The 18,295-nt window shown below is 46.9% G+C and overlaps 2 protein-coding genes across 8 annotated transcripts; one reads left to right on the top strand and one right to left on the bottom strand.

Annotated features, from left to right (window-relative positions):
• Positions 1-14: 14 nt before the first annotated feature.
• Positions 15-13,947, bottom strand: cdk11b (cyclin dependent kinase 11B). Of its 5 annotated transcripts, none has more exons than XM_023956292.2 (20): positions 13,842-13,947; positions 13,049-13,179; positions 12,506-12,645; positions 12,250-12,377; positions 11,848-11,992; positions 11,366-11,520; positions 10,821-10,949; positions 10,656-10,754; positions 10,306-10,443; positions 10,154-10,228; positions 9,674-9,924; positions 9,448-9,538; positions 9,248-9,369; positions 9,067-9,172; positions 8,839-8,960; positions 7,667-7,774; positions 7,263-7,379; positions 6,874-7,022; positions 839-1,028; positions 15-505 (listed from the first exon to the last, which is right to left on the bottom strand). In XM_023956292.2, exons 2-20 carry the CDS (start codon positions 13,157-13,159, stop codon positions 413-415), a joined length of 2,469 nt encoding a protein of 822 aa, XP_023812060.1. In that variant the 5' UTR covers positions 13,160-13,179; positions 13,842-13,947; the 3' UTR covers positions 15-412. The 5 variants fall into 5 exon arrangements, with proteins under 5 accessions (XP_023812060.1, XP_023812062.1, XP_023812061.1 ...); XM_023956294.2 differs by having other exon boundaries at positions 11,366-11,502; XM_023956293.2 differs by having other exon boundaries at positions 13,361-13,855.
• Positions 13,948-14,450: 503 nt separating this feature from the next.
• On the top strand, positions 14,451-18,278 carry szrd1 (SUZ RNA binding domain containing 1). Of its 3 annotated transcripts, none has more exons than XM_011476654.4 (4): positions 14,451-14,635; positions 15,884-15,933; positions 16,120-16,386; positions 16,845-18,278. In XM_011476654.4, exons 1-4 carry the CDS (start codon positions 14,588-14,590, stop codon positions 16,954-16,956), a joined length of 477 nt encoding a protein of 158 aa, XP_011474956.1. In that variant the 5' UTR covers positions 14,451-14,587; the 3' UTR covers positions 16,957-18,278. The 3 variants fall into 3 exon arrangements, with proteins under 3 accessions (XP_011474956.1, XP_078805833.1, XP_011474957.1); XM_078949707.1 differs by having other exon boundaries at positions 14,458-14,635; positions 15,818-15,933; XM_011476655.4 differs by having other exon boundaries at positions 14,571-14,809.
• The last annotated feature ends 17 nt before the right edge of the window (positions 18,279-18,295 follow it).

Here is an 18,295-nt window from a genome sequence, read left to right as displayed (position 1 = left end):
ATCTGAAGAGAAAATTCTTAGACAAAAAGTTCAAACTTTATTTCTCATGAGCTCATTTCTAACGCGCCGCCGAAGGATGCTGCGAACGCCGCCGCATCACCGCTCGGGTTCTGGCAGTTTCTGGTAAAAGAGCTGGTCCGTTTCTGACGTAAAACCAGAGAAGTCCAACACCAGAGATACTTTCTCTACAGATTTGGGGTTGACTCCCCAGGAGGAGATAAAACGAAGCCGTGAGAAGGTTTCAGAGGAGAAAAGGAGCTGAAAACCAAGGCGGTGAAGTCTGGCTGTAGACAGTCCTGACACTGATGACACCGGTTGGAGATCAGATGCTGATCTACCAGCAAACCAAAGAAGTCCCACAAAAGGGTTTGCTCCGCCCTCCTGTGCTGGACGTCCACACAGGAACTCCGGCTCAGAACTTCAGGCTGAAGCCTGGACCCACTGCAGAAACTCCCTGGTTGCTGGTCGTCAGGTGGAATCCCGTGTCTTTCAGGTCATCGTCACCCTGAACACAGAGCAGAAATCGACCCGGGTCAGAACAAGCTTTCAGCTTCTGCGTTGGGTTTTAAAGATCAGAGAAGGGATGTGAAAGTCGGAGCTGATCGAAAATGAATTTCCTCAGCATCAGCAGAAGGTGAATGAGGAGAACAAAGACAGATAACTGAGGTCTGCTGGAGCACGAGGTGGAAAATCTGCAGAGAAATATGTCTCAGGTCTGCAGCAGACGCTGCTGAAAACATTAGAACCTTCTGAAGCTCCTCTTGGAGGAAACACTCGGACTAGAGTCTGTAATCTGTTTAACACAGCAGGAAAGCCTGGTGGAGGATAATGTCCTTACCAGGTGACTGTAGGCCAGGCCTCCCTCTGGGGGACGAGGACTGGTGCCCCTCTTCACCCTCTGCTGCTCGCTCTTGGCCGGCCAGGTGGGGAACATGGAGGGGTCGATGGGGAGGGGGCTCTCTCTGAAGTACTCGTGTTTGAGGGCCGCGTCTGATAAGATCCTCTTACTGGGACAGTAGGTGAGGAATCTGGAAAACAGGCATCCCATTACTGCAGACATTCCTGATGGAGAAATTAATTTTCCAGAGCAGCTCCAATGGGGAACGTCGGATAAATTCCCCCCCATCCTCACAGAGGGAGCCGCTGCAGCCAGACGGCACGGGTGTCGTCACAAAGATGCAGGTGTGACTGCAAAGACAATTTCACTGCAGCACAAGTAAGAAAAATAAAGTTAGTCATGCAGGGGAGCCACTCAGGACCTGCAGCTAAAAGGGGACGCTCCCGCAGCAGACGGGGGGACGCTCCCGCAGCAGACGGGGGACGCTCCCGCAGTAGACGGGGGACGCTCCCGCAGTAGACTGGGGACGCTCCCCCAGACGGAGGGCGCTGCCGCAGCAGACGGGGGACGCTCCCGCAACAGACGGGGGACGCTCCCCCAGACGGAGGGCGCTGCCGCAGCAGACGGGGGACGCTCCCGCAGCAGACGGGGGGCGCTCCCGCAGTAGATGGGGGACGCTCCCGCAGTAGACGGGGGACGCTCCCGCAGACGGAGGGTGCTCCCACAGCAGACGGGGGACGCTCCCGCAGACGGAGGGCGCTCACGCAGCAGACGGGGGACGCTCCCGCAGATGGAGGGTGCTCCCGCAGCAGACGGGGGGACGCTCCTGTAGACGGAGGGCGCTGCCGCAGCAGACGGGGGACGCTCCCGCAGACGGAGGGGCGCGCCCAGAACTGACAAGGGATGTTACGGCAAACTGAAAGGAGACGCTCCCGCAGCAGACGAAGGGACGCTCCTGCAGTAGATGGGAAGGACGCTCCCGCAGACGGAGGGCGCTCCCGCAGCAGACGGGGGACGCTCCCGCAGACGGAGGGCGCTCCCGCAGCAGACGGAGGGCGCTCCCGCAGCAGACGGGGGATGCTCCCGCAGACGGAGGGCGCTCCCGCAGCAGACGGGGGGACGCTCCCGCTAGGGTTGTGCCGATGGACGATATCATCGTCCATCGTGATGGGTGACTGACATCCCGATGGATAGACCACCATCGTGATGCCACGCCCCCGCCACGTTGCGTGTCGACACCATAAGCCGCGGTTACATGTACAAAATATCTTGATGGGATCAATGGTCGGATTGGAATCCAACCGTGTAGATGGGCCCAGAAAAATGTTTTCAGAACATAAAAACGTTCACTAAGGTCACAATTTCGGTCGGAATAAATCATTCGCACATGCGAAGTATTCGCACATGCGCAGTTTGAAAACCGGAAGGGGATACAACTTCCGCCGAGCGGCTTTTTTTCCAAACTTTATTGGATGTAACAATTCAATACAAAACGATAACAGCACCGAGCGGCTATATATATTGACATGTCAGCTCGGTAAAATACGAGATGATCTTCTAAACGTGCTTTTAATAATGTTACGGTTATTATCAAACACCTGTTCGCTCATCATTTGAATTTTAATCCGTGTGGTCAGTGCTTTTTCTGAACGGAGCCAGGATTAGCAGTATGCTAACACGGGCTAACAACATTAGCTTTGGGTGGCGCTGCACGTAAACGTGTAAGAATAACATCAGCCTTTATTTAGTCGGGACACGACTGGAAACACAAATCCACGTGATTGTTTGAATGTTTTCTAAGGACTGAGCGACATTTCTGCTTTGATGCTCAAACCGCTGTGTGTGCCGACGATCCGAGCTGTGCTCAGACACACGTTTAGACCCGGTTCTGAGTTCGGTTGCTTGTACCCCTAGAGCTGCGGGAGGGATCGCAGTCTTAAATCTCCCACACATACCGCTCATGTACCCCCCTCCCATCAAACACAAAGCTTTAAGTCCGCGCTCCGCCGGTCCACTTCACTAATTAAGTGCGGGAGCGACTACACTTCTTTTCTATCTTGCTTGTTACTTTTTCTGTTAAAGTCACTTCCCTCAGTTTATACTGGATCATCGAGGATTAGTCATTAGTTGGGAAATAAAATGAAAAAAGCAAAATAACGAATAGCAGTTATATAAGAACGAAAAATGTAAAAATACCCCCCCCCCCCCCCCCGACGATGTCATCGTCCATCCCGATGGTTGACAGCAAACATCGTCAGCGGCCAAATTAGGGGACATCGCCCAACCCTAGCTCCCGCAGACGGAGGGTCGCTCCCAAAACTGACAAGGGATGCTACGGCAAACTGAAAGGGGACGCTCCCCCAGCAGACGGGGGGACGCTCCCGCAGATGGAGGACGCTCCCGCAGCAGACGGGGGACACTCCCGCAGACGGAGGGGTGCTCCCAGAACTGACAAGGGATGCTACAGCAAACTGAAAGGGGACACTCCCGCAGCAGACGGGGGACGCTCCCGCAGATGGAGGGCGCTCCCAGAACTGACAAGGGATGCTACGGCAAACTGAAAGGGGACGCTCCCACAGCAGACGGGGGCGCTCCCGCAGCAGACGGAGGGACGCTCCCAGAACTGACAAGGGATGCTCCCGCAGCTGAAAGGGGACGCTCCCACAACAAATGGGGGATGCTCCCGCACCGGACAAGGGACAATGCCAGAGTTGAAAGGGGACGGTCTCACAGCAGACAGGGGGTGCTTCATCTCTGGTCTGTGAAAATGTGTGCGGGCAAACAGCCGAGTTTCCCCACAGGTCTCTGCTCCTAATCTGGATTAGATGTTAATTTGATTCAGAGGAGAATAGGAGTCAACTGTAATAACTGGTTCATAACTGGTGTTTACATACGTCCACCAGCAGACGACGGATGCTGTAAGGTCACCTTGTAAACCGGGATGCAAGGGGATCGCTGGTGGAGCCTTCTAGAGGAGTGATTATGTCAGAACTGGAACTGCACAGAAGAGCTTTTACACACTAAATGTAGATCACAGCACTGAAGCATCACAGGTGAGTCCACTCCATGGGTGGAGTCCCTCACCTTTCAAACCGCTTGTGGTATCCACCTGCCAGACTTCTGAGCTGCTCCAAACGCTTTCAAAACAAGATCCTGCATCATCTGAAGGGCCCCAGAAGCCTGCTCCCACCCTCTGCTGGGGAGCACTTTGGTCAGCCAGCATGTGAGGCGATTCCCTCCTAATCTGCCATGTGCAGATGACGCTGGCATGTTCTGGATCAGGGGTGGAGCATCAATGTTTTCTGGGGTTAAAGCAGTTACCTTGTTCATTCTCTGCACACGCTTCCCCACGACGCCTCACTAACTCGACGGAAAATTAGTTTTTCACGTTTGCTTGTGGGTGTAGAAGGTTCTGAAGCCTTAAAGGGTTTGAAGGTTCTGAAGCCTTAAAGGGTTTGGAGGTTCTGAAGCCTTAAAGGGTTTGGTGGTTCTGAAGCCTTAAAGAATTTGAAGGTCCTGAAGCCTTAAAGGGTTTGGAGGTTCTGAAGCCTTAAAGGGTTAGAAGGTCCTGAAGCCTTAAAGGGTTTGGAGGTTCTGAAGCCTTAAAGGGTTTGAAAGTTCTGAAGCCTTAAAGGGTTTGGAGGTTCTGAAGCCTTAAACGGTTTGGAGGTTCTGAATAGGGTTGGGCGATGTCCCTTAAATTGGCCGTTGACGATGTTTGCTGTCAACCATCGGGATGGACGATGACATTGTGTGTGTGTGTGGGGGGGGTATTTTTACATGTTTCGTTCTTATATAACTGCTATTCGTTTTTTTGCTTTTTTCATTTTATTTCCCAACTAATGACTAATCCGCGATGATCCAGTACAAACTGAGGGAAGTGACTTTAACAAAAAAAGCAACAAACAAAATAGAAAAGAAGTAGTCCGCTCCCGCACTTAACTAGTGAAGTGGACCGGCGGAGCGCGGACTTACAGCTTTGTGTTTGAGGGGAAGGGGGGGTGCTTTGTTACATGAGCGCTATGTGTGGGAGATTTAGGACTGCGATCCGTCCCGCAGCTCTAGGGGTACAAGCAACCGAACTCAGAACCGGGTCTAAAAGTGTGTGTCTGTGCACAGCTCGGATCGTCAGCACACACAGCGGTTTGAGCTTCAAAGCAGAAATGTCGCTCAGTCCTTAGAAAACATTCAAACAATCACGCGGATTCGTGTTTCCAGTCGTGTCCCGACTAAATAAAGGCTGATGTTATTCTTACATGTTTACGTGCAGCCAGCAAGCAGCACCACCCAAAGCTAATGTTGTTAGCCCGTGTTAGCATACTGCTAATCCTGGCTTCGTTCAGAAAAAGCACTGACCACACGGATTAAAATTCAAATGATGAGCGAACAGGTGTTTCATAATAACCGTAACATTATTAAAAGCACGTTTAGAAGATCATCTCGTATATAACCGAGCTGACATGTCAATGTATATAGCCGCTCGGCGCTGTTTAACATTGTTTTGTATTGAATTGTTACATTCAATAAAGTTTGAAAAAAAAAGCCGCTCGGCGGAATTCATATCCTTCCAGTTTTCAAACCCTACTGCGCATGTGCGAATGATTTATTCCGACGGAAAGTGTGACCTTAGTGAACGTTTTTATATTCTGAAAACATTTTTCTGGGCCCATGTACACGGTTGGATTCTAATCTGACCATTGATCCCATCAAGATATTTTGTACATGTAACCGCGGCTTATGGTGTCGACACGCAACGTGGCGGGGGCGTGGCATCACGATGGTGGTCTCTCCATCGGGATGTCAGTCACCCATCACGATGGACGATGATATCGTCAATCGGCACAACCCTAGTTCTGAAGCCTTAAACGGTTTGAAGGTTCTGAAGCCTTAAAGGGTTTGAAGGTTCTGAAGCCTTAAAGGGTTTGAAGGTTCTGAAGCCTTAAAGGGTTTGGAGGTTCTGAAGCCTTAAAGGGTTTGGAGGTTCTGAAGCCTTAAACGGTTTGGAGGTTCTGAAGCCTTAAACGGTTTGGAGGTTCTGAAGCCTTAAAGGGTTTGGAGGTTCTGAAGCCTTAAAGGGTTTGAAGGTTCTGAAGCCTTAAAGGGTTTGGAGGTTCTGAAGCCTTAAAGGGTTTGAAGGTTCTGAAGCCTTAAACGGTTTGGAGGTTCTGAAGCCTTAAACGGTTTGGAGGTTCTGAAGCCTTAAAGGGTTTGGAGGTTCTGAAGCCTTAAAGGGTTTGGAGGTTCTGAAGCCTTAAAGGGTTTGAAGGTTCTGAAGCCTTAAAGGGTTTGAAGGTTCTGAAGCCTTAAAGGGTTTGGAGGTTCTGAAGCCTTAAACGGTTTGGAGGTTCTGAAGCCTTAAAGGGTTTGAAGGTTCTGAAGCCTTAAAGGGTTTGGATGTTCTGAAGCCTTAAAGGGTTTGGAGGTTCTGAAGCCTTAAACGGTTTGGAGGTTCTGAAGCCTTAAACGGTTTGAAGGTTCTGAAGCCTTAAAGGGTTTGGAGGTTCTGAAGCCTTAAAGGGTTTGGAGGTTCTGAAGCCTTAAAGGGTTTGAAGGTTCTGAAGCCTTAAAGGGTTTGGAGGTTCTGAAGCCTTAAAGGGTTTGGAGGTTCTGAAGCCTTAAAGGGTTTGGAGGTTCTGAAGCCTTAAACGGTTTGGAGGTTCTGAAGCCTTAAAGGGTTTGAAGGTTCTGAAGCCTTAAAGGGTTTGGAGGTTCTGAAGCCTTAAAGGGTTTGGAGGTTCTGAAGCCTTAAAGGGTTTGGAGGTTCTGAAGCCTTAAAGGGTTTGGAGGTTCTGAAGCCTTAAACGGTTTGGAGGTTCTGAAGCCTTAAAGGGTTTGAAGGTTCTGAAGCCTTAAAGGGTTTGGAGGTTCTGAAGCCTTAAAGGGTTTGGAGGTTCTGAAGCCTTAAACGGTTTGGAGGTTCTGAAGCCTTAAAGGGTTTGGAGGTCCTGAAGCCTTAAAGGGTTTGGAGGTTCTGAAGCCTTAAAGGGTTTGGAGGTCCTGAAGCCTTAAAGGGTTTGAAGGTTCTGAAGCCTTACGTGTTCATGAGGTCAAAGCCTTGGTCAGACAGCAGCGCTCCAAAGCGCTTCCGCAGGTTGTTGTACGGATACTCGGTGAAGGTCATCTTCTTGACGGCGGGCAGCTCGCTGTAGCCGGGCCAGATCTTGTCACTGGGAGATCCCAGATCCTGCAGGTGAGACACAGGTGAGACACTGCATGTGTGATCTGAGCCTTCAGTCTACAGGCCTTCAGATGCTCCGCGACATGTGGAAACTATTTAACCGTCTGGGGACACTTTCCTATAAATATCATGTTCTGTGCGTGACAGCGCCACCGTGAGACTGCAGGCTCTACATTAGGAGCAGATTTCCAGGAGTGCGGCTCTCAAAAACGCACTTTCTTTAAAGAACTGAATGAAAATATTAACCTTGAAAATCTTGTTGATCTGATCGATTTCAGATTTTCCAGGGAACAGAGGCTTCTGGGTAAGGAGCTCGCCAAATATGCAGCCCACTGACCACATGTCCACGGCTGTGGAGTACTCCTGTGGGGAGAGGGACAAACAGAGAGGTCGCCCACATCATTCAGGCCGCCTGCTCGGCGCATTTCTGTGCCAGCCGGCTGCAGAAATCATTCAGTTCACTCAAACAGCCTTTTGCGGTATTTGGTATCTTACGATCCAAACGCTTCACAGATGTTTTCTTCTAACGGAAATGTTGCCTCTGCAAGCAAAACCATGCAGACCCTCGCCACCTTCGTGCTGTCCCTTCCAGCTGAAGTTCATCTGCTTTGGAAGCAGGCGGCTGGTGGGGCCTCTGTGCGGACTCTCACCTTGGCTCCAAGCAGCAGTTCAGGTGATCGGTACCACAGGGTCACCACAATCGGAGTGTACGGCTTCAGTGGGGAGCCGTACTCTCGGGCCAAACCAAAGTCTCCAATCTGTGGTAGAACAAAAACGTCTTGAAGTCCACAAAAACTATTTATACCAAGAAAATCTCAATTTTAACAAAATTATTTTATAGATTTGTGTCACTCCAAATGCTCCCGGAGTCTGCCACTAGGGGGCAGAAAAACAGCGAGCATTGATCTTTTGTGGTGCAAATAGTTTTAAAATTCCAGGTAAATTCAAGGAAATGCCTCCAATCTTTTTAGTAGACTAGTTTAGAATCATTTTTATTGAAGTGACTTTCTTTTTACTTAGAGATCAGGACTTTTCTTCAGTACTGGGGTGTGAAATTTAAATCTAAAATGATGGTTTTTGACATTTTGGGTCATTGGCATCAGAACTGGAGATTGGGTTGTTGTTGTTCCCTCAGGCATACACGCTGGAGGAGGGCTGGGCAAACTACGGCCCGGGGGCCAAATGTGGCCCGTTAAAGTAATCAATCTGGCCCGCCTAGCTGGAATCAATTATGTGGTAATCCATATTAGTTTTCCTTTAATTATGGGGTCTACTAATAAACTAACCTTTGCTGAGGTGCAGAGAGTCATTTTGCATTCATGTGTTCATGGAGGATTTGTCTTTGCTGACGTTCATGTGTATTTTTCATTTTTTCAGATTTTTCCAGCACCACATGAATGCAGCATTTCTCTAACTTTGCATTTTTCCATCAACCCATTGGTGCAATTGGCACTAAAATGAGAAAAAGGCCACAGTTTTGAAATAAAACCCCAAAAATGTTCTGTTTTAAAGTATATATGTCAACTTTAAATCAAAATCGAAGTGGGCTGTTGTTGTTTCCGTCTCTCATGAGGCGGATTTCCAAAATCCTCTACGCGTCTGCTCCTGGTCCGACCCTTGGGTCAAATTTTAGAACCTTTGTGGCCCCCTGAGTCATAACAGTTGCCCCCCCCCCCCCCCCCCCCCGCGCACTAGACGCAGCTCATTAAATATCCCTCTTCGTCTGTGACGGTCAGCTGATCAAACTCCCCATCTTCCTGTTTTCTCCTCCATGAAACATCTGGTGACTTTTCTCAGAGGAGCTCTGCAGAAACAAACTCACCTTCAGGATCCCTTTATGGCTCAGCAGCAGATTGGACGTCTTCAGATCTCGGTGAAGGATCCAGTTGTCATGAAGGTGTCGGACGCCTCTGAGCAGCTGGATCATCAGAGTCTTAACTTCTCCTGAAAGACAAGCGTTCCTCTTCAGGTGAGCTTCTGCCACATGCAGGCGGGGTCTTTCCCCCCAATCACACCCCAGACGGAAAGTAGAAACATCAGGTGACTCCACCTGGCAGGAAGGGCTGCTTCATGGTTTCCATCAGACTCTTCAGGTCATGCTCTACATAATTCATCACTATGTAGATTTTGTCCATGTTGCTTCCAACCACTATTTCCTGATGAGGTCGGAGAAAAGACAGTTTTACGCACGGCAGAGATCTATAATCTGCACCCATGAAAACACTCCTTACCCTCACAGTCACAATGTTCGGATGCTGAGCTTTCAGAATTGTGTTGATTTCTCTCAAAGATGTGATGGGAAAACCTTCCTTCTCCTTCTCCATCTTTAGCCTTTTCAGAGCAACAATCTCATCTGCAATCAAGACATGTTTATTGATCCTGAAGACATTTTCAGAGGCTGAAAACAAGCAACGGTCAGAGAAGATCTTACCGGTCTTCTTGTCCTTGGCTCTGTAGACGACGCCGTAGGTTCCCTCCTCGATTCTGTTCAAACACTGGAACTCCTCCACGCTGCGGCAGCCCTGAACACAACACCACAGACACACAAACTGCTTCAATGTGGGGCTCTTGTGGAAAACATGCAGGGTAGAAGCAGAAAGCAGAAGCAGATCATGGGTTTGACCGAATTCTCTATAGCTGCAACCGTAACAGCTCACCTGTACAGCAGGCAGATATTTGGGCAGCTCCTTCTTGAGCTCCACGGGGGAAACTGGGGGCGACTCTGGGATGTAGCTCTCTTCAGGAGTGAGGGAGCGAGAATGAGTTTGAGAGTGAGGAGTGGCTTCACCCTCTCCTCCTGTGTCATCCTCCTCCTCTTCCTCCTCCTCCTCCTCCTCCTCCTCTTCTTCTTCCTCCTCCTCTTCCTCACCGCTCTCCTCTGAGTCATGGTCAAAACGGGACTGTGGAACTGTGGGGTTGATTCAGATCAATCAGTTGTCTGAATACTCTGGTTGTGTCTGAATTCCTTCCCTACACCCTACTTAATGCACATATAGCACCTTAGCCGTTTTCTAGTGCTGTCCGAATATACAATTCCAAAATCCAGTGTCCTAGAAATTTCCCAGAAGTCTCTGCGAAAAAGTCCTGCACTACAGAGTTATTTAGTAGGACCCTCCGGTGTGCAGAGCTGCACTCACCTGCAGGAATATGGTTTCCATTTTCCCTCTCCTCTTCATCATAGTCTTCCACTGACTGCTCTTCCTCACTGATATCTGCAACACAAAGAGGCCTCAGAGACAACCTGCTCTTCCCAGACTAGTACGCTCTTCATAGAAGAAGCTGATTTTACCTGGACTCTGCTCAGACCGTCCTGAACCTGACACAGACTCCTCCTCTTCCGGCTCCACCTCACCCCCACTTTGGCTGCTAGACGCCCCTTCTTCTTCCTCCCCTTCATCTTCCTCTACCTCTGATCCAGATCCCGAGGCTACAAAACATGAACACACAGTTCCAAATGTGAAACAGGGAAACAGCTTCTCTGAGCAATAAAATGCTGTGTTATCAACATTAAAAAATACTATTTTTAAGATGGAAGGAGGGAGAGAAAACGCAGATTTTGATGATGCTCCACAGCTGCTTTTGTTTTTTTTCTTTATTGCAATCACTAACATAAAAAGAAAACAGCACGTCATCCTTTACCCATTGAAGACTCTGCTGTGCTGGTTTTCCTTTCAGTGTCACTGATGTCCTGAAGATCTGCCAGCAGATCTTTGAGATCCGGTTTGTCTTCCTTTGATGCTGAAATACAAACACCCACAGTGAAATAAACACTCCTTGTTGTTTCGACTGTGATTCAAAACTCACCCGCACTTTTCCGCGGCTCACCGGGCTCCGGTCTGTCCCGGGGCACAGGGAGGGGGCTGCGGCTGCGGTGGCTTTGTTTCGGGGGTTTGTCGCTGTACTCGTCCAGCAGCATCCGATGATGAGACGGGACTTCAGACGGGAAAAGGGTTTGTTCAGTAATTGCAGGGATTTGCCAGCAGAACTGGTTGTTTTCTGTCTGTTTGACTTTTTAAAGTGGTGCGTAAAAGCATGAAGGCTGAAAACATGAACTGCATTATGCCACCAATCAAGCTGCTCACAGAGGAGGCTTGATGCAGCTTTCTGACATTGGGGGGCAGATTGAAGCACATAAATACCCTCTACAGTTATCTGGTGAGGGTAACTGGAAAAGCTCACATAAAGTACACAGGCTTGTACAGAAACTTTTACATTTTAATAAAATTTGGAAGATTCAGTCTTCTGCTTTTGTGTGCAAAACATCATCCATGTGTAATTTGCACACAGACCAACTGGACTTTGGCGTCAAACGTGCAGCAGGGTGAGAGTGAGCGGTTTGTGTCACTCACCATCTCGTCGACCTTCTCTTTCCTTGCGCCGCTCCTCTGTCCTCCTTTCCCGCTCCTTAATATCTCGCTGCTCTTTCTGCTGCTCCCGGATCTTCCGGTCCCGTTCCCGCTGGCGCTCCAACTGCTCCAGCCGGTCCCTGTGGGAAGAAAACTTGCTTCACTGAGAATAGTAGCATTCATCTCCACTTGTGAAACTTGATATACTTCTGAAGAAAAAACAGTCTGTTGTCAAAAACAACAGGGTGAAACATGAAACCCACATCAGGAAAAGTGTTTTCACAGAATTCAGAAGTGAAATCTGGGATTTTTTTGTGATAGTTTACATAAATCTGATAAAAATCAGCAGCTTTTGACAAAAAAAGAAAAAGTCTGTAATTTACTGCACCAGTTTCTATGATGCCATAAAAACAGTAGATGGTATAAAAACGGTAAGAAAACCTTTTTCTCTGAACATAAGAGCCCGTCTTGAAGCTGATGCTCACCTCTCTCTGCGTGAGTGAGCTCTGGCCTGGTCCCTTCGTTTCTGTCTTTCCCAGTCTCTCCGGGCTTTGTCTTCTTCCCACTGACGCTTCCTGCGATCACTTTCCCGTTCTTTCTCCTTTTCTTTGGGTCGCACGTGTTTGCCTCCTGTTTTGGGGAAATCCCAGTAAAAGAAAGCCGGGTTGGGTTGTTTGCTTTACAAACACAGATCTTTTTTTGTTTTATTGATCGCAAACGTCAACGCTGATTTTGTTTTAAACAAGTTTTCTCAAAAATTTGAATATATGTTTTATACATTTGTAGTACAAATACATTATTGTATTTTTTTTGGAAAAAACATGTCATATTTAAAATATTTAATATAATTACCACATAAAAGGTGCAAAGTGAAACTACTCTCTAACCTCCTTCAGCAGAGTGACTTCGATGTCGTCTTTTATCTTTTCTTTTTTCTTCTTTTCTGTGGTGAGACTTTTCCTTTCTTGCCACTTGCTGTGGAGGCTTGATTGCAAGCGATTCGTCTTCTTCCCCTCTAGCAGAAATAACAAAAAAGAATGTCCACATTTTACAAAGAAATAGAATATGTAACATTTCCACATGTAACCCGTATCTGTAAAAAGTCCAGTTGCTGACAGTAACTAAATAATATCCTATATTTACCTGTCCTCCAATGAGTCCTCCCGTGCATATGGGGAATTACGAATTGTTATTTCCATTCTTTGATCACGTAGTTCTCCTTCCTCCGGAGTGTCTCGTTTGGTTTCCCGATCATTCGCCTGTGGAACAAGGCCTGGTGCGCACTGTGAAAACAAAGAGATTGCAGCTTTTACTTACAACCAAAATTCTTTGAAATGACTGAACAATGTAACCAGAAAAAAGAGAATTATTGACATTTGGAGTGTATGAACAACTTCTTGGTGAAATAAGGTAAAAAAAAAAGAAAAAATTAAATAAACATTTTTTTCATGAGCGGTAATTCTTTGTTATTTTTTGAAAATAAAACAAAGACAAAAATATTTACGGAATTACACACTTACTTTGATGCACAAAAGAAGCATGAAAGCAACAATTTGTGAAAAAAATAATATTACAAATGAAGCAACACAATATACATCTGCTAAGAATAAAATTCAGAGCATAATTAAAGATAAACAGACATGTGTGACATGGGTGTTACAACAGTGAATATTTGAAATACTTTACATTTTTCTGGCGTTTAGGGTTTGATTTCTCTTCTAATTCTCTTCTGCGCCTTTTCTCTAGCAGGATTTCATCAAGAGTTTTTACTTTCCAGGTCTCTTTTTCGTCCCCCATCAGCGTGCTCTCGCCACAGTCTGCTCAGCAAAAACACACAGGAGACCAAACAGGACAGCGTTTTGTTTTCAACTCTTCTCTCAGAAACATCCAAGACTTGCAACGAATATCCACATGAACTACATATTCATTCATTGGCATTAAAATGCAATCACTCACAATTTAAAAACGGTTAAAACATGTTGTGCAGAAAATACTTACTTTATTACAATAACCAACTTCTATTACTTTTATTCTCATACTTTTACATACTACGTTTCATTCATCGCTTGTTAGCAAATGTGGCTAACTAGCTGTTTTCTAAACACACGGCAATGCAAAGTTAGCCTTCAGTTCAAAACTTTCAACCTGAAAAACTATTTAAAACAACTTTCACGAAATGCGTTTTATTAAAATCTATTCCCAGACTGGTTCTGTGAAGTTCGTTTGGTGTTGTTTGTTTAAAGGTTTGCGTTTAGCTATCGAATCAAATGCGTTAGCTAGCATTCGTTAGCTTTACTAGCTAAATAAAATTGACACTTGAAGGCTTTTAAAGCCAATTTAAACTATTTTTTAAGTTAGCAGACATGTTTTTAACAGCTTTAAATTGGTGGTAAAAATTAAGTATCTGTGAGTATAAATAAAAACCTGGGTAAAAAATGGGAAATGATTATCTAGGAAGCAGATAAACAGTTTGACTAACCCGAAACACGCACAGCGGTATTTTGGCTAACCGGAAGTTGTTTAGGATTCAACAAAAAGCTGCATTACCGCCACCTAGTGGGGAGGAAGGCAGAGTAATCACTTCTTACATGTGAAAATAACTAATATAATAATAAAAATAATAAAAGCAATACTTATAATACTAGTAATAACAATTGTATAATAATTATTATATAATTAGTTATTATAATAATATTAGTTATTTTCACATGTAAAAAGTGATTGTGTTAAATCTGGTGTTTTTATAATTAATTGTTTAACCCATTTCCCATTATTATATATACATTTTCTTTCTTTCTTTTTTATTGATCAAAGAAGGAGCCACTGGAAAGCAATGCAGGGATGAAAAAACATCTTAGAATAAACACGTTAAAGGACAATTTAAAGATTAAGCAGCAAATCATATTATTGGGAATTTATATAGATTGCATCTGTATTAATCATGATATGTTTAAGTAGTAATAGCTTTGAGAGTCAACATAATATTGACAGTGCTGTAGTTCTTTTTTTGTCTGCTAAATGAAACATTTTCTGTCGACAACATAAATAGGTTATTCTGCGTGACATGAACTAGCTCCACCACCACCACCACCTGGACACGCCCCCTCGCCTCTTTGCTGTGACGCAGCGTGTGGGGAACTCCGCCAAAGTGACGTCACGCGCGCTGACAGCAGAGGCGGGTCCGGTGCGGAGGAGCTGCTCCCAGCGTGAGGGCGAAAATGAAACATGGAAGAGGACGTCGCTGAAAGTTGGGACGGAACTGTGGAGAGTCGGGTACACGGTTATAGTTACAGTAAATGTTTCATTTAGATAAGAATAAACTTTGAGGTGATCCCTAAAATGTGGGGTATGTTTGAATAAGCTCCCTGTTAGCAGCTCTCTAGGGCCAACAATGTGGCTAATGCTAGCAAGAAGAAACTTGTCGAGCGAAGTAACGAGTTTGTCATAGTAAGGACGAGCACAACTAACATATTTATTTTTTAATGTAAATGTTCAGATGTATCATTCCCAGGTGTTCCGTAAAGCTAAGTTGCTGTTGAATCTTGACAGAAGACGCTAACTATCGACTGCTGGTAGTTAACTCAGATGCTATGGCTGCTAACCAAACGCTAGCTTAGCTGCTCCGTGCTAGTAGCACCCTGACGCGGTCTGCTTTGATCTAAAGTAGTTTCCGGTCTCGTATGGAGTGAATGAGAACCATAGCTTAAAGATGGACACTTTTCTCCAGCAGTCTGTGTTAAAACTGAGTTCAGAAATAATTTGAATAACTTCTTATTAAGCTAATATCAAAAACAACTCGGGCTCGAACAGCGACTCCCTTTCTGATAATGAGAACAGAGCAGTAGATTTGCCTCAGAATTTCATTTGAAAAAATAGTTTCCTGGAGTCTAATGGCGATAGTTGCTGGATCGCGTGTTCGGATTGTTTACAAGATTAAGTTGCTCCAAAGTTGCTGATCCAGATTTGTGAGCGTTTCTAGTTAAAGGGCGATGTTTTAACTTGTTCGCCGCAACTTCCGATGCTAAAATGTTGGGCAACAGCTGCAGCCATGTTGTCAGACGCCGCTCTGAACTGCTGGAGTTGTAGTTTTTATGCTCGCTGTCTGACAGCCTCTGGATGATGAAAGAAAGGACGCTGAGCCGCCATGTTTTACCATTGCCTCAGTGTTTATTCTGATTCCTTTCAGTGACGTCATAGCCTGAAGGCAGCTTTAATAGGCTATAAACAAACAGATCTGTAGGATTCGGTGCTGCACCGGGTGGCTGTGGGAGGAAAACTCCCCATCCGAACCAGGCGGCGGTGGTGGGGGGCAGTAGAACAATTCTGTGTTCATCTAATATTCTAAACTTTAAGCAGGAACACGTCTACTGAACAGAACATGCAGTCTGCGATGACTTGGCAGCTGTCCTGACGTGTATAAATAGCCTGTAATTGAGCCCTGCTGTCCATCTCCAGTGCGGCTACCTGCTGCGCTCAGACCGCTGCCATGTTTGTTTACATACGCCACTACTTTCCCTTCAGGAAATGGAAAAGCGGTTGGAAGACACGCTTCGGATCGGCCACAACGACAAGTAAGGAAGTGGAAGATGCTCTTTTTAAATTGAAAGTGTCCTTCTGAGTACACACCTGCACTCATTCATCTGTGGGAACATAAGGAGAACTTTCCACGTGGAACCGTATCCTGAACGTATCCCAGGAGATGAAGGAACAGACGATTTTATTCGTCTTTTCGTGACCTGTGGTTTCCTTTTTTGCAGAGAGTCCAGTAATTCTTCACAGGCCCTCCTGAGGACGACCATGGTAATACAGGACAGCTCCATCCCATCAGCACCCCCACCTCAGATACGCATTTTGAAACGGCCCGCCAGTAACGGGTCCTTGGCTTCGTCCATGAATCAAAACAGACCGGCGCCGCAGGTGAAGTCTCTGGCCCAGCGAGAAGCAGAATACGCCGAGGCCCGGAAAAGAATACTGGGCAGCGCCTCCCCAGAGGATGAAGCTCAGGACAAGCCCGCCAATGACAGGTGAGGACGCCAGGAGACGACACCAATGAGGCGTCCTCTGGGTTTGAAGCATTTCTGTTTGGAAACAGCAAAATGGCTGTTTGAGTCAACAGGACCATAGCGAGCATTTTGGGATTTTGTTCCTGAAATGCAGACAACACTAATTTGGTAGGGAGGGGCCGCTTAAAGACCCTCTTTGATGAAAATGGTGTTTTTGTGGTATTTTTCTGATGGGGTACATCTATTTCTGAGGATTTCTTTACTCAAATCAATGTGAATCATGAGCAGACGGGAAAAACGCTGGGCGGCCCACAAGCCCCCCTGCTCCGCTTGAACAGAGACTTCTCAGGGGAGGGGAAGGGGGGCAGGGTGGTGTGTGCAGCAGGTGAATTTCTAATGCAATAGATGAGAAGATGACCGGAGTGGGTCTTTAAATAAAAACACAGACTTCTGCTGATTCTGGCTCCTTTTCCCGCCAGGCCCGGACGCAATAACTCTACGCTGCCTTCAGAGGACTCCAGATCAAACAATCACACTATCCGGCAGCCCGCCGCCCCCGACGGAACCCAGGGGTTCCGGCAGCACAGATAAGCCGGTCTCAGGGCGACCCGGCCATCTAGGGGAGAGAGGTCAAGGGTCATCAGGGGTCAACAGGACCGTCTTCTGAAAACTGGCTTCCCTGGATCAGACGGTCCCGGCCGCTGCAACCCTTCAGGAAGCAGGGGACGCCGGACGGAACGTCCTCCCCCCCACACTGCGCTTTATTTTGGCACTGTGATTATGGACGTCTTCTGGACTCACTGTGATTACCCCCCCCTTTAAGAGACACCGCCGCCGCGGTCGGGATCAAAGAAACACTGATGAGGTGAAGCGAGGTGCCATATCCAAACGAGATGAGCTGGCTCTTCAGCAGCCCCCTCCTCCCCCCAGCAATAATTCAAGTCTTCACCTTCTCTGGTTTTAATTTTCTTTTAATCGCTCGATGCGCTGACATCTAAAGACCGAAGTTCTTTTGGGCCACAGAGAACCTTTTTTATGACCCTAGTATTGGTTCAAACATCTGCAGTTCTTCTCAAAAGTTTTTGCACTTTTCTTTGGCAGTGAAAACATGAAATCATTTGGTTCCTAAACTGTAAACCGCTTCACCACGAGGCTGCACTTTGGCCAAGAACCCAGCAGAGCGTTACGTGTCGGCGCGCGCCGCCTGTGGTTTTTAAACGCCGCCTTTTTCATTCAGGTTCCGTTGTTTTTTCGTGGTTTCTCTGCGGCCTCGCTCGGCTTTTACGGTAGCCTTTTCTGTTTGTATGTTAAACAGACATTTGGAGCAGTATTTTAATAGAAATGAGCCCAAAGCCCTTTGAAACCCACAAATGTCATCGTTTGAAGGCGCCGTCGGCGGCAGCAGCAGCTTACAGGGAGACGGAGGAGGGAACTTCCTGCTGTACGTCACCCCCCTCCCTCTGTCTCCACCTCTTCAGGTCCTCTGGAGAACAGCCTGTTGGAACTCAGGTCCATGTCGGTAATCCAACCAACCGGGATTGTATTCGTACGGCGGGTCGGCCCGCTCAGACGGTATGAAGCTTGGCACAGAGACGGTGCTGGCTAAAGCTGAACTGAATGCTAGTTGTTTTGTTTTTTTGTCACTGCATCGTCGCTCCGTGAGGAATCTCCAGGAAACATCTCAGCGCTGGAACATCAGGAGGACCCACAGGAGCGTCCTGTTCTTCACCTGCTCACACGTCACAAAGCCATATTTGGTGGTGGAACAGTCTTTTTCGGATGGTTGAATTCAGCTTGTGCCTCCTGTAGGACATCTTTACTTCCTGCTTTAGTTCAGAAAACCTGCAATATGATGCGAGCAGCCGGGCTCAAACTGCCTGTAAATACGATTTAATAAACAGATTTACTACACACTCATGTCTGTCCTTCT

This window comes from Oryzias latipes, chromosome 7 (assembly GCF_053564925.1).
Source record: "Oryzias latipes strain Hd-rR chromosome 7, Olatipes_Hd-rR_3.1".
NCBI classification, from domain to species: domain Eukaryota; kingdom Metazoa; phylum Chordata; class Actinopteri; order Beloniformes; family Adrianichthyidae; genus Oryzias; species Oryzias latipes.
Note: the sequence above shows the minus strand (reverse complement) of the source record. Positions and strands in the feature narration are given on the sequence as shown.